Source organism: Meriones unguiculatus, chromosome 4 (genome assembly GCF_030254825.1).
Source record: "Meriones unguiculatus strain TT.TT164.6M chromosome 4, Bangor_MerUng_6.1, whole genome shotgun sequence".
Classification (NCBI taxonomy): Eukaryota; Metazoa; Chordata; class Mammalia; order Rodentia; family Muridae; genus Meriones; species Meriones unguiculatus.
In genome coordinates this window covers 125,572,824-125,592,074 of record NC_083352.1, presented here as the reverse complement: position 1 = coordinate 125,592,074, position 19,251 = coordinate 125,572,824, and the positions used below count along the sequence as shown (strand labels likewise).

At 40.4% G+C, this 19,251-nt stretch overlaps 1 protein-coding gene across 4 annotated transcripts in view; it reads left to right on the top strand.

Annotated features, from left to right (window-relative positions):
* The window catches only part of Asxl1 (ASXL transcriptional regulator 1), a 60,579-nt gene that overhangs the window by 2,849 nt on the left and 38,479 nt on the right, over positions 1 to 19,251 (top strand). For all 4 annotated transcript variants that reach the window (XM_021639690.2, XM_060383052.1, XM_060383054.1 and 1 more), the window contains exons 2-3: positions 3,186 to 3,268; positions 7,297 to 7,405. In XM_021639690.2, coding sequence (XP_021495365.1) covers positions 3,186 to 3,268; positions 7,297 to 7,405 — 192 coding nt within the window. The remainder of the gene's footprint in view (positions 1 to 3,185; positions 3,269 to 7,296; positions 7,406 to 19,251) is intronic.

Sequence of the window (19,251 nt, the reverse complement as noted above, 5' to 3'; positions counted from 1 at the left end):
AACAGTGCTGGATTGTTCTGAAAGCCAGCAATTTATATACAATTTTAATGAAAATGAATACTTTGTCTCTTTGGATGTAACTTCACTTTAGAAATTTTCTTCTGTTTTAAGATTTTCCAGCTCCTTACTATTTAAATAATTGGTAGATATTTTTTCAGTCGCACTTTATTTTTGCAGATTTGCTAACTCAGATGGTGTCTGTGACAATGAAGATCAGTAACCCGCTCACTGTAGGTTTGTTGACTAACCTTGTCTGTCTTGGCACTTGGGTTACCTCAGAGTATGAAGAGGAGGAGCTGCTGGTCTTCTGGGGAAGCTGTGGGGTTCAGATGGATGAAGAGAACTATAGGCTTACATGTCACTGGAGATGCACAGTTTCTGTCTTTTGTTTAGAAATAAGGATGATGAATTAGTTCCTCACTTCTCTTTTAAGTATCCTGGTTTGGGAGAGAATTCCTTTTACTGTGGGACAGTGGGAACATTGAAAAAGAGATTTGATTCTGCTTGGCGTAGTTCAGGGAGTGCTTCCAGAGGAAGGTGCTTTCTGAACTGAGTCTTGAAGGGTTAATGGGATGTAAGTAGGTCTCACAGAGGAGGCCATACATGCAGAAACTGATGAAAAAAGAATGGCTGAGGGAGAGAGAAGAAAGCTACGTGGATTCTAATATATTTGCAGAATGCCAATGGTGTGGAACAAAGAGCAATGGCTGGGACAGAAGTGAGCGGTGCCAGTGAGGCTGTGTGGTGGGGAGATGGAGAGGTGATTGAGAGGCCCTGGGTGCCCAGCTCTTAGCGCCCACAGGTGCCTATTCATGTTCTGTTTGATCTGAAAAGTGACTCGGGAGGAAGATCTCCAGATACTTGCAGAATGAGGTCTCCTTTGGCTCAGTTTGGATCAGTACTTGCTTCACTTTGGGAGCGTAGAATTTGAACCTTGTCCTGTGGCTCGAGAGCCTGTGCTTTAGTGCTGGGTGGGTGGGTTCTGGAAACTTACTTTCTGCTGCATAGAGAAACAGGCAGAGTTGCTGAGCATGATTTTGAAATAGGAACAAACGTGATGTAGACAGACTCTGGATTTCTAGATTTGGGCTTGGCACAACGCAGGTGTTCCTAGTGGTTTTAAATGAGGGATAACCGCAAGTAGGAATGGATTTGAGGAGAACAGAGCTGGACTTAAGGGTATAATTGATGGTGCTGTTATGTTGTGTCACTGGCTTTGGTAGTGAACCAGGTAGGTGAGAGTGAAAGATGCCACTTATGTGTTGCTAAATCAGGTGATTAGAAAGGTAGAAAGGTTCCGACCAAGGTAGGGAATATAGGGGAAAGGGATGAGGTTGGAGAGGAGATAGACTAGAGTTGCTGAGATAAATTAGAGAACAAATTAAGAATGGACAGTTAGACAGGTTGAGTCCTACAGAACTGCTTGAATCTGAATGAAGCTTAGAAGTCAGATCTAGTGGTAAATAGGATTGCAGTGTCTGTAACTGACATAATCCAAGCAGAGGCTAAGGAGGAAAAATGGGAGTTTTGTTTTAGTATTTTTTCTTCTCCAAACATTGATTTCCTTCAGTGACAAGGTCTTTTGTAGCCTTACTTGGGAACTTTCTGCTCCCCCACCCCCCTTTTTAAATGCCAGGGAGGACTTGGGTGTTGGACTTGTTAGCTTGAAGTACCCACAGCTGCAGCAGAGGTTAGGGAGTAAGAGAATGACCTCTTTCTTTTCCTTCCTTAGAGGAGGAACATTACCGAGACAGCTCAGCTTCCTAGAGTGAGAACTGCAGTTGCAGAGGAAGTGCTGACTTCGTTATAGATGAGCTAACACAAGCAGGACATTGGTTTCCTCAGTGTTCTAAGTTAGTCACAAAAAGAATGTAGCATGAGCCAGGCAGCGGTGGCGCACACCTGTAATTCCAGCACTGCAGAGGCAGAGGCAGAGGCAGGTGGATCTCTGCGAGTTCGAGGCTAGCCTGTTCTGTAGTGTGAGTTCCAGGACAGCCAGAGCTATTACACAAAGAAAGCCTGTCTCAAACAAAAGAACGGTGGCACGATGTTGTCAGGTGGCAAAATGTAATGTGGCAGTTGACCCCAGAATTTCAGGGTAAAAAGGAAAAGAACTGAAGCTGGGCATGACGCACACACTCTTGTAATCCCAGCACTTGGGAGGTAGAGACAGTGGGGTCAGGAGTCCCAGTTCATCCTGAGCTACGTGGCAAGTTCAGAGGTGGCCTCAGTTGTCTCAGAACAGAACTGAACATTCAACTGGCTGACAATAGTCTACATGATGAGTTCTGTGCCAGCTGGGGCTTGCTTAGTTAGACTGTATCAAAACAAAAAACTACACCTAAACACACATACCCAACCCAATATGGGTACTAGTAAAAAAAAAATTTTTTTTTTGAGACAGGGTTTTACTATGTGGCTTGGCTGGTCTTGAGCTCAATATATAAACCAGACTGGCCTTGAACCCACAGAAATCTGTCGGTTTCTGTTGAGATTAAAAGCTTGTGTCACCACACTTAGCCTGAAAGTTCCTTGAATTTCCATTTTATGTATTCTGAAGCAGTATTTTGTTGTTAGTTGTTTTTATTTTTTGAGATGGGAATCACAAGAGGTTCACCTGCCTCCCAAATGCTGGGATTTAAGACCTGCACCATCACTTCTGGTCTATATTTATTATGTATAGGTTTGTTTTTCCAGACAGGGTTTCTCTGTGTAGCCCTGGCTGTTCTGAAACTCTGTAGACCAGACTGGCCTCAAACTAAGAGATCCGCCTGCCTCTGCCTTTTGAGTGCTGGGATCAAAGGTGTGCGTCACCACTACCCAGCTGTGTTCTATATTTTAACATTAAATTACCAAGTTATCAGAACTGCTAAAGTCTTGTATTATTACATGCAGATGTTAAGATAGCTGTCCATAGAACTGAGGTAGGTAGAATATTTTACCTAATTGTGGTATTTTTATCTAAATGCAGTTAACTTTCAAAATACAGATCAGAGTGTGATTTGGTATCTGAAGTAATTGTTTTAATGCTGTGCTGGGGCCATACCCCTGACTGGAAAGTCACTTTGATTATGGTGAATCCCGTCTGGTACTGTTAACTCCTCATAGCAGAGTACAGTCCCCGGTACAGACTGGGTATAATGAAAGTTTTCACACTGAAGTCAGGATCTTTATGTTTTTTTCAGGTGTTAGAAAACTACTCAGATGCTCCAATGACACCAAAACAGATTCTTCAGGTCATAGAGGCAGAAGGACTAAAGGAAATGAGGTTTGTATTGCTCTTGTTGCTTAAATGGGGGCGTCACATGACATGCTGTGGTATGCAGTAGTAAATCCCCATGTTGGTCTGTCTGTGCTTGTGCATCTGAAGGTTGTGTTTTCTGAGGCTGGAAGTGGAATGAATGAACATCCATTTATTTTCATCAGAAATACAGTGTCTTTCACAAGACCTTACAGAGGTCTTGACCTCTAGCCAGAATTAGGTTTGTTTAATGGACTCAGGTAAATTTTCTAGTGTACTTTTTTTTAATAAGGCCTTGCTGCAGTGCTGGCTTCTCATGCAGTCTTGTTTTACAAGTTGTAGCAATAGAGAAGGAGCAAGCTCATGTGTATGCTCTTTCCTGTATACTTTTCTGTCATAGTACTGAAATCGTTTCCTTTTGATCCAAGAAGAATGGTCTCAGTGGCATAACACCTTCTGGCTGCCCACTGATTTAGCCATTCTTTCTTGTTTTAAGGCAGTCTTGCAGCCCAGTGTGGCTTCCAGTTTGCTGCACAGGTGAGGGCTTACCTTGAACTCTGCTGGGATTATATCCACATACCATCCACAGCTGCCTGATTTAGTCAGTTGTGATACAAATGGCCTAAGAAGTAATTTGTTAAATTTGTTTTAATTTGTTTAATGTAGTTTTCCTGGAGAACACACCAAAGTAGTTGGAGCATGAAAACCAGAGAGGGGCTGTTTTTAATTTAATTCTCCTCTCTTCCCACCATTGTACCAGCCTCCCCTTTTAAAATATCATTATTATTAGGTTTTCTTGTTTTGTTTTTTCTTTTGAGACAGGGTTTCCCTGTGTAGCCCTGGCTGTCCTGGAACTTGCTCTGTAGACCAGGCTGCCTAGAAATTTTCCTGCTTCTACCTCTGAGTGCCAGAATTAAAGGCATGTGCCACCACTGCCTTTATGTTACACGTTTTGTGTGTGTTAACACTGTTGCATGTCTGTGCATTTAGTGTCTACGGAGGCAAGAAGGGGGTGTTGGAACCAATGGAATTGGTGTTATATATAGTTGTTAGCTTCTATGTGGGTGTTGGGAATTAAACTCAGGTCCTATGGAAGAGCAGCCAGAGCTTTTGACCCCTGAGCCACTACCAGCCACACCCCCTCTTCTATTTTTTTAAATTAAGTGAAGGAGGAGTCTGTATAACAGCAGTCCCATTTTGGGACTTGGAACAAACAGTATTTGCCTATGGGGCATATTTCATATATGTTTATGTATGTGCAGATTCATGGTATGTGTTAGGTCAGAGGACAACCTTCATTGTCATTCTACCTTGCTTTTTGAGAAAAGGGGTCTCTCACTGGAACCTGCTGCTTGCAAGTTGTTTGCTACCAAGTCTGTCTCTTTCTCCCCAACGCGATTACAAGTACCTGCCTAGCATGTCTGCCTTTATTTATTTATTTATTTTACATGTGGTTTCTGGGGTGTGAAGTCTGGTCTGAGTGCTTGCTTGACAAGCACTTTATTGAATAAGCTTTTCTCCTTAGCCCTGAGTTATATTATATGACTAATCACACTGCAGCCGTTTGAAAGGATAAAAGTTGTTCACTTCCCTTAGATCACATGTTCTTTAATGGGAAGGGATGCTTTGAGTTGCCTACAGTCAGTCTAGTTGTCTTGTACCTGTATACTTCACAGTGTGGTAATTGTGCTTTTTGTCTCCATCATGCTGATTGACGTCTGTCCTGCTGTTGGATCACTATGCCTGTAGAAGGTAAGTTAGTACCTCGTCTCTTCTTTTTGCTGTTGTAGGAATTGTAGCACGCAGGATAAGTGAGCAAGTCTGTCACTGTAGATAGGAGTAGTATGTAGGAGTCACAGAAGGACTTCCCCAGTATGCTCTCCCTTCATAGGAGATGTTAGTACAACTCTTCTCAGTGTTGGAGATTCTGGACCCACATGCTTTCAGTGACTGCTTTTTGTTGAAAGTTATTTTTAGCATCCAGTGTGTGTCAAAGTAGAATAGTTGTTTTTTAATGGCCTTTTTACATGCAGTTTATTTTTTAACACTATGTAAATTGGGGCTGCCAGTTTTTAAAAGATAGGGGCTTAAGATACGTGTTTTGTTTTTTTTTTTTTTTTTAACATACCAAGAAGAGTAAAGAAAGCTTGCACAGGTAAATCCTAGTACTAACACTCTAGTAACAAATTTAATAGTAACAGGCATTTGTCTATTTTTGACACCTTTTTCTGTTTTAAAATTAGTAAATGTCCTCTGTCACAGGAAGTAATTTTTTAACCTACTATTGTGGCAGGGACCCTGGAACTTAATATACTATCTAGCTGGATGTTTAAACATTAGACTAGCTCCATTTGATGTCCTTTTTCTTTGTAAATGAAGTCTGTAGATGAGACTCCTCCATTGTACCTCACAATAAAGGAAAACCAGATACTGGTTTTTGTGTGCTTTTATTAGAAAATATTCAAGTACAGAAATAAAGTGTGGCCGTTGATGGGGTTATAGTGCCATTAAGTCTCATATTTTCATAAAGCTATGTGGTGGTGTCTGGGCATGATATGAATATTACAGTGTAAATAACTACCTATTTTTTGTTTTTTATTCAAAATGTTTATTACATTTGACATATTTTGTGTGAATATTGGGGGAGTGGTTAGAGGTAAGAGGACACCTTACAGGAGTTAGATCAGGTCTTCTACCGTATAGGTCCTGGAGGATAGAACTTAGGTCTTCAGGCTGGTTGGCAGGAGCCTTTACTGCTTAGTCATCTCACTGACCAAGAACACTTGCTGATTTATTTGTGTATGTGTGCGTGAGTGTACTCATGGAGGCCAGAAGAAAGTGTCAGATCTCCTGGAACTGGAGTGACTGACAACTGTTAATGAGCTGCCTGATGTGGGCCCTGAAAACTGAACCTTGGTCCTCTGCAAGAACAGCAAGTACTGTTAACTACTGAGTTATCTCCCCAGCCCCAATAACCAAAATATTTACTTTTTATTTATTTATTTTATTATTTTATTATTTTTTTTAAATCTGGGGCCTCTGTTATGCAGCTCTGGCTGCCCTGGAGCTTGCTATGTACAAGCTGACCTTAAAACTCACAGAGATCCACCTTGCCTCTGCCTCACATGTGCTGAAGGTAAAGGCATACAGCACTACTCCTAGCTGAGAAAACTTATATGTAATAGTACAAAAAAATTATTATTTTTTGGTATTGTTTTTCAAGATAGGCTTTCTCTCTGTAGTCCTGGCTCTCCTGGAACATGCTTTATAGACCAGGCTGGCCTCAAACACGGAGATCTGCCTGTCTCTGCCTTCTGAGTGCTGTGATTAAAGGCGTGCACCGCCACTGCCTGGTATAAGATTTTAAGTTATATCTCGTTTCTGTTTTTGAGCAGATCCTCATAATATAGACCAACATGGCATGGAACTGACTGTATACCCAGGCTCTAAGGAAGGCCTCCCAGCTCAGCTTCCTGAGTGCTGAGGTTGTACGATTGAGCCAGCATGTCTGGCTAAGATACGTGGTTTTCCTTTTTAATTTGTGTGCACAGCACGTCTGTGTGGTTGCCCTTGAAGTCCATAAGAGAGCATAGGGTTCCCTGTAGCTAAGTACTACAGCTTGTGAGCAGCCAGCCTGCTCTTTTTTTCAAGACAGGAGATAGGCTTCTTCACTGTGTACATCAGGTTGGCCTTGAATTCAGAGATCTACTTGCTCTGCCTCCCAAGAGCTGGGATTAAAGGTGTGAGCTACCATACTTGGCTCAAAGCAAGTACTGTTAACTGCTGAACTATCTCTAAGTTTTTTGAGAATTTGGTTTGTATTATCAGGAAATATTAACGATGTGCCTAATAGGTGTTCCGAGTTACTATGCACCACAGCCTAGACCCTCTGAGTGGGGATTTCCATGAACTTCTTTCATAGTAGATGTGTGAACTCATTGCTTCTCTGCATTGCTTGCTTTGCTTCTTGGTTTGGAAATGAATTAGAAGAGCTGGATGTTGGTTAGGTAGATACAGATTTTTATGACCCATTTTTATCCTTTCATCTTTTACAGTGGGACATCCCCTCTTGCCTGCCTCAATGCCATGCTACATTCCAACTCAAGAGGAGGAGAAGGGCTATTTTATAAATTACCTGGCCGAATTAGTCTTTTCACACTCAAGGTAAAAATATCTTTCAGTGCAATGGTCCTCGAAACTTTGAATGTGCATAAGAGGAACTTGGTGGGTTTGGAATGGTGCTGATGTTGAACGTCTTTCCTAACACGAAATGAGGTAAAACTGACGTTTTGGACCTTGATAGAAATCTTAGATGTTGTACATCCCAATAGAGTATTAGGAGTTATTAAGTTATATCAAGTTTTGTTTCTGTGTTCAGCTTTGCTTGTCTTATGCCTTAGTAGCTGAAAGATAAGTGTATGTAGTGATGATTACAAATGTACCTTAGTGAGGATTTTGTTTGTAATAATATTATGAAGGATAAATTACTGGGTGACTAATGTGCTTATTCTATGGAAAGTAACCCAAACGTGAGTATCAGTAGTTACTAAGTAACATTAATATAAAGGAAGAGGAGTTCATAATAAACCTTAAGTAATTGGGCTGAAATGAACAAGCAATATTTTTCTACCATTTCTGATATATTTGACTATTATTTAGATCACAGTCTGAAAATTTTTGTATAAAGGCTGGTAATAAATTAGATTTTGTTGGTCTAGTGGCTCTGTCATAACTATACAGCTCCTCTGTAATAGCAAGAATGCAGCCATGGACCATATACAAATTGACAAGCTATTTTCCTTTTTTGTTTGTTTGTTTTTTGAGATAGGGTTTCTCTGTGTAGCCCTGGCTGTCCTAGAACTCACTCTGTAGACCAGCCTGGCCTCAAACTCAGAGATCCACCTGCCTCTGCCTCCTGGGTGCTGGGATTAAAGGCATGTACCACCACTGTTCGGCTTCTTTTGTTTTTTAAATACTTATTTAATTTTGATTTGAGACAGGTTCCTGTTTTATTATGTAGCTCTCCTGTATTATGTAGCTCACACTCGTTGTGTAGATTAGGCTGGCCTTGTACTCTGCCTCCGCCTCCTGAGTGCTGGGATTAAAGGAGTGCACCACCATATCTTGTGAGATTTATTTTTAATTTATGTGTATGAGTGGTTTGTCTGCATATACATCAGTACACTGTGCTGGCAGAGACCAGAAGAGGGCATTGGAACTGAAGTTACGTCGTTGTCATCTGCCTTGTGCATGCTGGAAACCAAACCCTTGTCCCTGCAAGAGCACTTGTAAGTGCTCTTAAGTTCTGAGCCATCTCTCTTGCCTGTTATACCTTTAGCAAGTACTTAATTTATTTACAAGTGTTTATTTACAAAAACAGGTAGCATTTAGACATAAGATGACTTGGTGACTATAGGGAAACTAAAATTTTAATGCTGATCCCCATATTGTATTTTTAAATTCCCATATACAGATTTTCTTCCTGTGAGTTTTATTTACTTGATAAGCAGTTAATTAAATATTAAAATCCTGAATAAATACAAACTATATAATCTATTTTAATGTCAGTAGGTTTGTGTGCATGAACTCTTTATTAAGAGGGCAGGGATTTGCTTTGTGCTCAGCCTCAAACTAACAGGCTCCACTGATACTCTTTCAAGTGATTCTCTCTGTTCAGCCTTCTAAGTAGCCAGGCAACTTCTCTTTTGTTTTGATTCTGTAGGGCTAATAATTGACTCTGGGACTGTGTATAACTTGACAGGTAGGCTTTACCTGAGCTATATCTTCTAGCCCCGCTAGTATTTGTGGTTAGGTTTTGTTGTTTTAGAAATATTTATTACTAGTAGTTTTGACTTTTTTGTTTGTTTTGTTTTTGTTTTATTTTTGAGAAAGAGTATATCTAGCCCATGCCACATCTTTTTGCCTTCACTTCCTGAATGTTAAGATTATAGCTATGTACCATTTTGTGACTTGGATTTTTTTTTCTTGTTCTGTTGTTTACAGTTTTTATTTGTTTTGTTTCCCTTTCCTGGTGCTAGAGATCAGTCCCAGGGCCCAGGTTAGCCATACTATCTATCCGTCCGTCCGTCTGTCTGTGTCTGTCTGTCTTTATCTATCTATCCATCTGTCTTTGAGGCTGGTTTGTTCTCATTTTGTACTCCCTGCTGTGCTAGAACTCTATACATAGACTAGGCTGGTCCTGAAGCCTTTTTATTTGTTTGTTTATGAGTCTGGGTCTTATGTAGTTCCTGCTAGTCCCAAACTCCCAGATAATCTGCCTATGTCTACCAGTATTAAAGGCATGTATGCTCCCGTACAGCATACATATGGAGGTCAAAGGACCTTATAGAGTCAGGTTGCTAGGCTTGTAGCAAGCCTTTACCCACTGAACAATCTTGTGGTCCTCTGGTTTGTTTTTGTTTTTGTTTGTTTTTAGGACAAGGTCTCTCTCTCTGAAGCCCAGCCTGTCTTGAACTTGGGGCTATACCTGTCCTATCCTTTAAGTGCTGGGATTACAGAGGTAAATACTCTGTCTAGCTTCTTTTTTTTTTTCAGATAGAGGTCTCCCTATGAGTATAATTTAGAGGTCTGAAAACTAGCCTAGGTTGCTGAAAGTCCTATGTTTGGTCCCCATAGGCACATCTTTTTTTGATGTGTGATAATAAGTAAGTGCCCCCCCCCCCTTTTTTTTTCTTCTCTTTTTTTTTTTAAATTTGAGGCAGGTTCTCACTGTGTAGTTTTGGCTAGCCTGAAACTCACTATGTAGACAAGGCTGGCTTTAAACTCACAGAGATCTGTCTGCTTCTGTTTCCAGAGTGCTGATGTTAAAGTTGTGTGCCACTATGCCTAGCTGCTCATAATTTTAACAAAACTGCCTCAGGTTGTTAAAAGTTATTTTTATAAAACCGAGTTTGTTTCTCAGTTTCTCTTTTAACCTAGCTTTCACACAAATAATTGAGACTCTTACATTTGTTTGATAATAATAATATTCACAATACAATAACTGAGCAGTTATTACTCCACCCTCTAAGCTAATCTGGTTTCCTCCCAGTGAATGTCCCAGAGATGCTTGCACTTCGTAGCTTAGTTGTTCCAGCTCCTTCTGATGTTTCTTGGACCTCTCCTGTGGCTCAGCTTCTTACTTCCTCCTCTTAACTCCTTCTTTCCTGGCTGACAGGAAATGCAGCCCTATTCTCTCCTTGGCTATAAGGGGACACATTGGGGAGCAGTGTTTACACAACATTGACACAGGAGAGTCTTAGAACAAGGACTGCAACCAGAAAAGGGGGTACAGAAATCGGCATTTGAATTATACAGTAACCTTATGCCTATATGAGGTATAGAGCTCATATCTTGTGATTTTGATACAATTCCAGTTTGACATAATACAAGAGCAATGCATGTAATAGAAAATACAACAAAGTGGGTGAAATTCTCCTTGTAACCAAAAAAATAATAATTTATATTAATATTTGAAAGTAGATGAGCACAGTGGAGGTAGGAATCCAAAGTTGGGGGTTACATGAGATCCTGTCTTAAAAAGAAAAACAACCTAAAAGCTGTGGAGTATATTTAGACTTTCGCTGCTTGTTTAATGCAGTTAATAGATTTTGCTGTGGGGTGTGTGTGTGCATATCTATATCTCCTAAAAAGAGTTTGAATGTATAGTAGTTTTTATTACTTTGTCTTCTATCTCATAGAATATTCTTGTTTTGGAGACAATGTCTTTCTTTGTAACCTGTGCTGGCCCTGAACTATTTCAGTTGTCCAAACTGGCCTGGAACATGTGATCTTTCTGCTTTTTCCATACAAGTGCTGGGATTACATGGGATTATCACCATGCCCAGTCTTACTATGTTGCAAATATTGAAAAACACCTTAGAAAGAGTAGCTGGAGGGATGCCTCAGTGGTTAAAAACACTGCCTGCTCTTGCAGAGGACCAACTTTTGATTCTCAGCACCTATGTGGTCTCTCACAACCTTCTGTAACTCAGTTCCAGGGGTTCTAGCATGCACATAAAATAAAATGAATAAATAATAATAAAACATTAAAATAATAGAGGACTACACTTATATATCCTTACATTTAAAAAAGTACCTGTTTGGGAAGCTGAGGAGATAGCTCAGTGGGTAAGAGCATTTATTGTGCAATCATGAAGTCCTAACTTCAAATCCCCAGCACTCACGTAAAAAGCTAGGCACGTGTGGTAGAGAAAGCTGGCCCTGAGGGCAAGAGAGCAGACCCCACACCTCACCAGCACAGTAGAGCTGTCTCTGGTGGCATGATGGATGAGCTGGCCCCCAGGGACGGTAGAACAGTTGAATTGGCTCCACCCCTTGCCAGCTGCAGCTCTTGGATGAACCAGTCAGAGCTCTGCAGAAGGGCAGCATTGCCCCCATGGCTTGAGTGAGAGAGAGCCTGTCCCTTGCCTGTGCAAAATGGGCGAATTGGCCCTGGTGTAAGTGGTGCAGGAATTCTGGTGGGGTAACCAACTTGGTTACCACCCAGACCTAGATGCAGGGCTTTGAGTTGTCCTACTTCAATATCTATCCCATCTGTGAACTGCTGGAACTTGTGAAGTGTCCCATCATGCAGACCCAAAGCTGCAGGATCTCCTATGACACAAGGCAATAACAGGATATCTGAGAGGAGTCCCAGTGAGGATCCAGTATTGATAGTGTAGAAGAAGCCAGAGGCCTTGAACCAGACCAGTGACTCATTGCAGTGAGCATATGCAAGTAAAGCTGTGTGGACAAAGGATAGTGTGTGAGACCCTGAAGCTTCCACAAGATTTTGTTTGTTTATTTTTTATTTTCTTCTGTGGGGGGAGGTTGCAGTGGTGGAGGGAGTGGGAAATGAGTGGAATTGGTGTATATTATGTAAAATTCACAAAAAAAAATCAAGTTCAGTGAGAGACTCAAGAGAATGAGACAGTGATAGAGCAGAACACCTGCTGTTCCCCCTTGGCCTCCCGTGGGCTCACCTGCACACATGTGTTTTTATACTGTGTATGAGCATAACACACAGTGAGCAATTTGGGATGGACATATAGTTCATGGTCCTAACCTAGAATGTGTAAGGTTCTTTGTCAATCCCTATTAGGGCTAACACAAGTAAAAGTAGCAATTTCCATTAGAGGGAAAAGCAAAGGGAGAAATTGAAAGATATAATTGTTGCATTCTTTGTTTTTTTTGGGTATTTTTGTTGTTGTTGTTGTTTTGTTTTTTGAGACAAGGTTTCTCTGTGGAGCCCTGACAACTGCTTTCCAGGTGCTGGGATGCCCCTGCTACCACTTAATTGTTGCATTCTTAAAATAAAATATTATATAACTACACTTGAAATGTTTATGCATAGAGCTATAATAGCAGTTCAGAGCTGTTTATATATAATTAAATGTAAAGGAAAGAATGACTATAGAGTAAGTCTATATTTAGATAGGATGAAGTCGAAGTCTAGTCACTGCCATTTGAAAGGCAGAGTTCATTTTGAGTTTTAATGGGTACATGACAAGCAGTGGTCTCTTTAAACTGCAGATCAGATGACAGTGTTCTCCTAGCTGTTTCTTGACTGCTCCGCTGCTCTCCTAGCACTTCTGCTTGATCACTAACCCTCCATGAGATAACCATGCTCTAAGTTTGTTTCTCAAGTGCCTCAGACCTGGCTTTCCCCTTGCTAGTGCCATTGCTCTGAAAACTGGTCATATGTTGCCACTTGGTGTCTAGTCCCATGGTGTCTTTCTGAAGGGAGAGTAGCACAGTCTTGAGCTGGTTCATGTATTTTCTCCTGCTTGTTTCTATGTGATAAACAATGTGGTTTTATGTTTTGTTTTGTGGGTTTTGTTTTGTTTCTGTTCAGCAAGTTAGTATCAATTTTTTTTTTTTTTTTTGCCTTTGGAGCAGTTCTACCAAAATCTGTTCAAGAATCTGCTGACATTAGAAGTCAGTCTTTCTTCCCCAGTCTGTGGCCATATATCTGGTGTCTTTTAATTGCTAAAGGAAGATAAACATTATGCCAATATAATGGATTATCAGGTAGAAGGTGCTTGGCACCATTCTTCATCAGCATGGTGAGAATTGACTCCTGCAAGTTGCCCTCTGATCTCTACAGGGTGCTGTAGAGTAGGTATGGCATGCACATGCAGACACCCTCTCCCCCAGTAAATAAATATCTTTAAAGTATAATAATAATAAAGAGCTTAAACGTTTTAAATATTTTTAAAGATATATTTCTCCTTTGTAGAGTTTGAACTATATAATCATTTTGATGGGGGGAAAACTCATTTAAAATACATCAACATATTTAGGCAGTGGGGGAAAAGGAGACATTCTTTCCAATGCTTAAAACCCTACAATTTTTAATGAAGGAAGAAATGTCAAGTCATCCAGGTATTTTTGCTTTACAGATTGAAAATGGAGCTCCCAGCAGATGGAATTTTGGATCTGTAATCATCTCTGTTTGCATGACAATGCATATAACTGAGTTAGGGACTAGAATCCAGGTCTCATTCTGCCAGTTTAAAAGAAAGAGTTTTTATTTACGTTTTACAACCTTTGGCCACTTAATTTTTATTTATTTATTTATTGAATACAGTATTCTGTCTGCATTTGCACCTGCAGGCAAGAACAGGGCACCAAATTTCATTATAGATGGTTATGAGCCACCATGTGGTTGCTGGGAATTGAATTCAGGACCTTTGGAAGAACAGCCAGTTGCACTTAACCTCTGAGCCATCTCTCAAGCCCCACCATTTCATCTTTTGAAGTGTCTTGAGTTTCTTGGTGTTTCTCAAAATGTCAATTTTATTTAAAATGCAAGATTTTGGGGTTTTTTTTTTTTTTTTGGTTGTTTTTCTTTTTTTCTTTTTTCTTTGGCTTTTTTGAGACAGGGTTCCTCCATGTAGCCCTGGCTGTACTGGAATTCACTCTGTAGACCATAAACTCACAGAGATCTGCCTGCCTCTGCCTCCCAAGTTCTGGGAGTTACCACCATTTGGCTGATTTTTCTCTTTTTAAGATTTATTTTTATTATATGTGTATAGGCATTTGTCTACATGTATGTAAGGAGACTACCTATATGCCTGGTGCTTATAGTAGTTAGAAGGGGGCAGAATCTCCTAAAACTATAGTTACAGGTGGTTGTGAGCTGACATGTGGTCCCTGGGAACTGAACTTGGGTCCTTTGTGTTTTCTTTTATTTCACTTTATTTTATAGTGTTTTGCATGCATGCTTGTCTGTGCACTAATGCAGAGGACATTGGATCCTCTAGAACTAGAGTTAAAGACACTGAATTGCCATTTGTGTGCTGGGAATTGAAATGGAGTCCTCTCCAAGATCAGTAAGTGCTTGTATCTGCTGAGTCATCTCTCTAGTTCTAAGATTGATTTTCTTTTCTTTTTCTTTCTTTCTTTCTTTCTTTCTTTCTTTCTTTCTTTCTTTCTTTTTTTTTTTTTTCCTTTTTTCATGTGAGCAGATTCTTTTCATAACTTTAGGTAGAACTACAATGGGGGCAAGAAAAAAAATACTTTGATAGTAACTTGCTGAACATGAAGAAAAAAATAACCCAAATTATGCACATTATATTTATAACAGAAATGGAAAGAAGCAAGAGGAAATACACAAATCAGCTGACTTGAGTGTGGTAACATGTTAGAGGTTTTAAGATCATGAGATAGGAACTTTTGTTGTGCCTGCTTTGTGTGAATTTTATAGAGTCTTATTGTAGGCTTCCTTTCTGTTAGAAAGGTGGTTGGTGCACGGTAGAACCAGAACACTGGAAACAGGCATGGTGATGCACACTCTTCTTGATCTCCTGATCAGTGCTTGGGCATTGGAAGAGAAGTCCATTACGGTCAGGGTTGCAGCCAAGCACTTTCTGTGTTATTTCCTCTTTTAACAGTACAGAGCTAAAATTGATAGCTCAAAAATACACAAAGCCCTTTTATGTCATAAAATGGATATATAGATGGAGACCTAAGTGACTGTGATTGAAACAACACTGAGGGACTGGCATCTTCTCTTGTGGTTCTATCATTGCCATAAGCTCCTAAGGCATCTTCTGTGAACCTTAGAGCTCTTTTGAATACTTTATAGGTTAAACACCAGTTAGTCTGCCTGCCATTTTAGCATCTAGAATAGGCTGTACTGGATGATAAGTAAGCTATCTATGGCTATTTTCTTTCCTGTTGTGATATATTTGGCATATTGGCTACTGACTTCTTTCTAAAAATTGTTTTTATTATTTTTTATTACTATTAGTATTTGAGAGAGAGAGTAACTCGAGGTGAGAGGACAATTTTGTGGACTTGGTTCTTTCTTTTCACTTTTACATGGGTTCTAGGGGACAAACCTAGGAGGTTGGTGTCTTATTTTTCTTTTGCTATGATAAGACACCATGACTGTGACAACTTATAGAAGAAAGACTTTGGGGCTTACAGTTTCAGAGGATTGGAGCCCATGACCGTCATTGGCAGCCAGCATTGCAACAGGTAAGCAGGCAGGCATGACTGGAGCAGGAGCTAAAAGCGCATGTCTGAATTGACAAGTGAGGAGGCAAGACATTTTGGAATGACATGAATCTTTTGAAACTCAAAGCCCACCCCCAGTGTGACTCATCTCCTCCAACAAGGCCACACCTTCTAATCCTTTCCAAATAGTTCTAACAACTGTTGGCCAAGTATTCAAATATCTGAGCCTATAGGGTTCGTTCTTATTCAGACCACTACAGTTGGGCTTGTACATCAAATATTCAACTTGCTCAGAGACCTCACCAGTCCTTCTGACACTTCTTACCATAAACCTGCTCTGCTGTAGGAGGTCTGATTAGAATGCTGTTTAGATTGGTACCATTTGTTCTGGTTAGCTAAAGTAGCAGCTCAGTTTTGATGGGGTTTTTGACTCCCTCCTCAGTTGAGTTCCTAGGTGAATAATCTACCTTTGAGAAGAGGTATGTACTGGATTTTCGGCCTACTCCTAATAGTAAGAGCAAACTTGACTGTTTTCAGAGTCTTGGTCCAGAATCTGTCTTATGCCTAAGAGGTGAACTGCCTATGGTTTTTCTAATTTCAGATTTTATTTTTATTTTTAAATTCTGTGTGTTTGTGTGTCTGTATATGCGTCATGAGTTCAGGTACCCATAGAGAGCCAGAGTTGTCAGAGTCTGTGAAACTGGATTTATAAGTGGTTATGAGCTGACCAGTATGGGTGCTGAGACTCATTTGAGCTCTTCAATTACTCAGCCATCTCTGCAGCTCCTGAACTGCCTGTATCCACCTACCTATCCACCCATCTGCATAATATTATTTATTTATATGTGTATGTGTGTAGGAGTGGTCTTACTACAGGGTACATGTATGGATGTCAGAGGATAACTTACAGAGGTGGAATTTCAGAATTCTGGGACTCAAATTTATATTGTCAGGCTGGGTGATATGCCTTTAACTGCTGAACTGTCTCACCAGCTGCCCTTTTTTTTCTCCTTTTCTTTTCTTTTCGTTTCTTTTCTTTTCGTTTCGTTTCGTTTCTTTTCTTTTCAGGTTGTATCTTGCTTAGTATAGGCTGGTCTTGAACCATACCATCAGCCAAGGATGGTCTTGAACTGTTGATTCTTCTGCCTCTACTTTCAGAATGCTGAAATTATGGATACACAGTGTCATATCCTGTTTATGCCATGTTAGGGGTAGAACCCAGGACTCCATTCATTCTATACAAGTATTCTCTATATTAACCTGTACCTGCAACACCAGAAAAGAACTGAATTTTCTCAGGAAAATGAGATGGTAAAGGTAGTAGTTAAGAAAACACTCGTATATGGACTGTTTGGTGGTAGGTTGAGGTAGAAATGGAGTCGTTTAAAGAGATGCTTATTTTTAAAAAAAATAAAAGTATAGTTCTGTTGTGATACTATTTTTTAAAGTACTAGGTTCTGGGAGAAGGATTTTGTTTAGTGTATGCTTAAGATTGTGTTTGGGAAAGTGCTTAAAATTAATTCTTGATATCAGCAAGCATTAGAACTGAATTTGATGTTTTGGTTCTTCAGATCAGACTTTAAGGGAGAAGGATTTGTTTATTCTGAGAAAATTACTGCTTCTTGCTTAGATAAATCTAGAAGGAAAGATGGTAACTGATATATTTTAATCATGAAGATAAGTATCATGTTCTTTGAAGTGGTTCTTGTGACATACAGCTACTCAGATTGGACTGCCAATCTGACAAGCTTTGAGGACTGCAGTCACTTTTGTTGTTGTTGTTAATTCAGAGATTCACGTGAACAAACAGTGATAGTTATTGTTGTCAATTTGATAGCTTTGAGAAGTATTAGGGATGGATTTCAGTAAAGCACAGTTGGGGAGAAGTGTTTGTCGTGGTATTTCCAGAGGTAGGTAGATCATGAGACCTTTACCAAGTGAATGAATTAATCATTTAATGTATTCATAGTATGGTGGCATTATTAGGATGTGGTCAGTGGAAGTAATAGGGGAACGAAATGGGCTCTCTTCTTTGTGGGGCTAAATCTTGCTCTGCCCTCTCTTCCTGTGCTTTCTCTCTCAGCTTCTGACATGAGAGGTAAGCAGCTTTCCTCTGCCATATGCTCTCAGCACCATACTGCTCTGCTCAAATACATGGCTGTGCAACCAGGCATTAAGCTCTCTGAAACATTGAATCAAAATCTTGTAGTTGTTTGTGTCAGGTATTTTGGTCACAATGATAGAAAGGTAACTTACATAGAAAATTGGTACCAGAGACGTAAGATATGGTGGTTAGTGTTAATTTGACAGGGTCTGGAATTTCCTCAGAGACAAACTTCAGGCACATCTGGAAAAGATTATTTTTCATCTGGACATGCTTATGAAGAATTATGTTAATTGAGGTGGGAAGAGCCACCCTAAAAGTAGATCTTAACATTTTGGGGGCTATGGGTCCTAACCTGCCAGTACAGTGGCTGTCAGTAAAGACCCTTGCCAGCAAGCCCAATGACCTGAATTTGACCCCCAAAAACCTGAGTGGTGGAAGGTGAGGTCAGAACCAACTCCTTTTGAAGGGGATGGGTGGAGAGAGAGAAAGCTCCCTGAGCACCAGCATTCTCTGTTCTCTTCTGACTGGATGCAACGTGACCAGCTGCTTCATCCTTCTGCCTTGTGTTGCGTTGCCGTGATTACCTGTGAGCCAAAATAAGAATAAATCTTAGGAAGAAAGGAAAGTGCCACCACATTCACACCAAGGCATCCCTCTTTCACTGTTGTCTGCATTTCACCCTGTTGTCTCCTTTCTTCTCCAGGAATCCCTCTGCCTCTTTTATGTCTCAGCGCTTCTGTGGGCCTTCCCTCTCACGAAAGCATGTCCAAGACATTATAGTGTTCAGGAATTGGTATGGTTTTTGTTAACAGTTTTTGGCCAGATTTACAGTGAGAATTAGCAGAAAGCAGAGCAGAAAGATTTGAGAAACATTAGTTTAGAAAGTGTTCATATTTAAAGTTGTAAGCAAGAAAGGGATTGTTAGAGAAATTAGTGCCATTAAAAAGATGCCAAGTGTTCAGGGGAGATGTCTCAGCAAGTAACGGTACCTGCTACCAGGTACTATAGTACTATAACCTAAGTCTGACCTCCCCCCCCCCCAGCACCCACATTGTAAAGGGAGAACAAGTGATTCTCCTACAGTTCTCGTCACGTGTGCACACAGGTAATGTGATTAATTTTACTAGAGAAAAGACAAGCAGTTTATATTGGGACAATAGGGGAGATGCCATTGAGGACAACTTGGGGTTTGGCCAGATCTCACGTTTTGCAGGCTCCAGAGTATACCAGGGTAAGCTCATTGGAGAGAAGTGTCTCTTGGGCAGAAAGAGCTCTTGGAGCTTCCGGAGTATGGAGGGCCTCCTGGGGAAGCATTTCCTCAGGATCACCTATCCAGGCATTTAGAAGTTACTACTACTTTGTAGTCGGAAGGGGCACAGATGCTAATGAACTGGCAGCAGACCTTTATATTTTTCACATGATGCTGTTGGCAGCCATG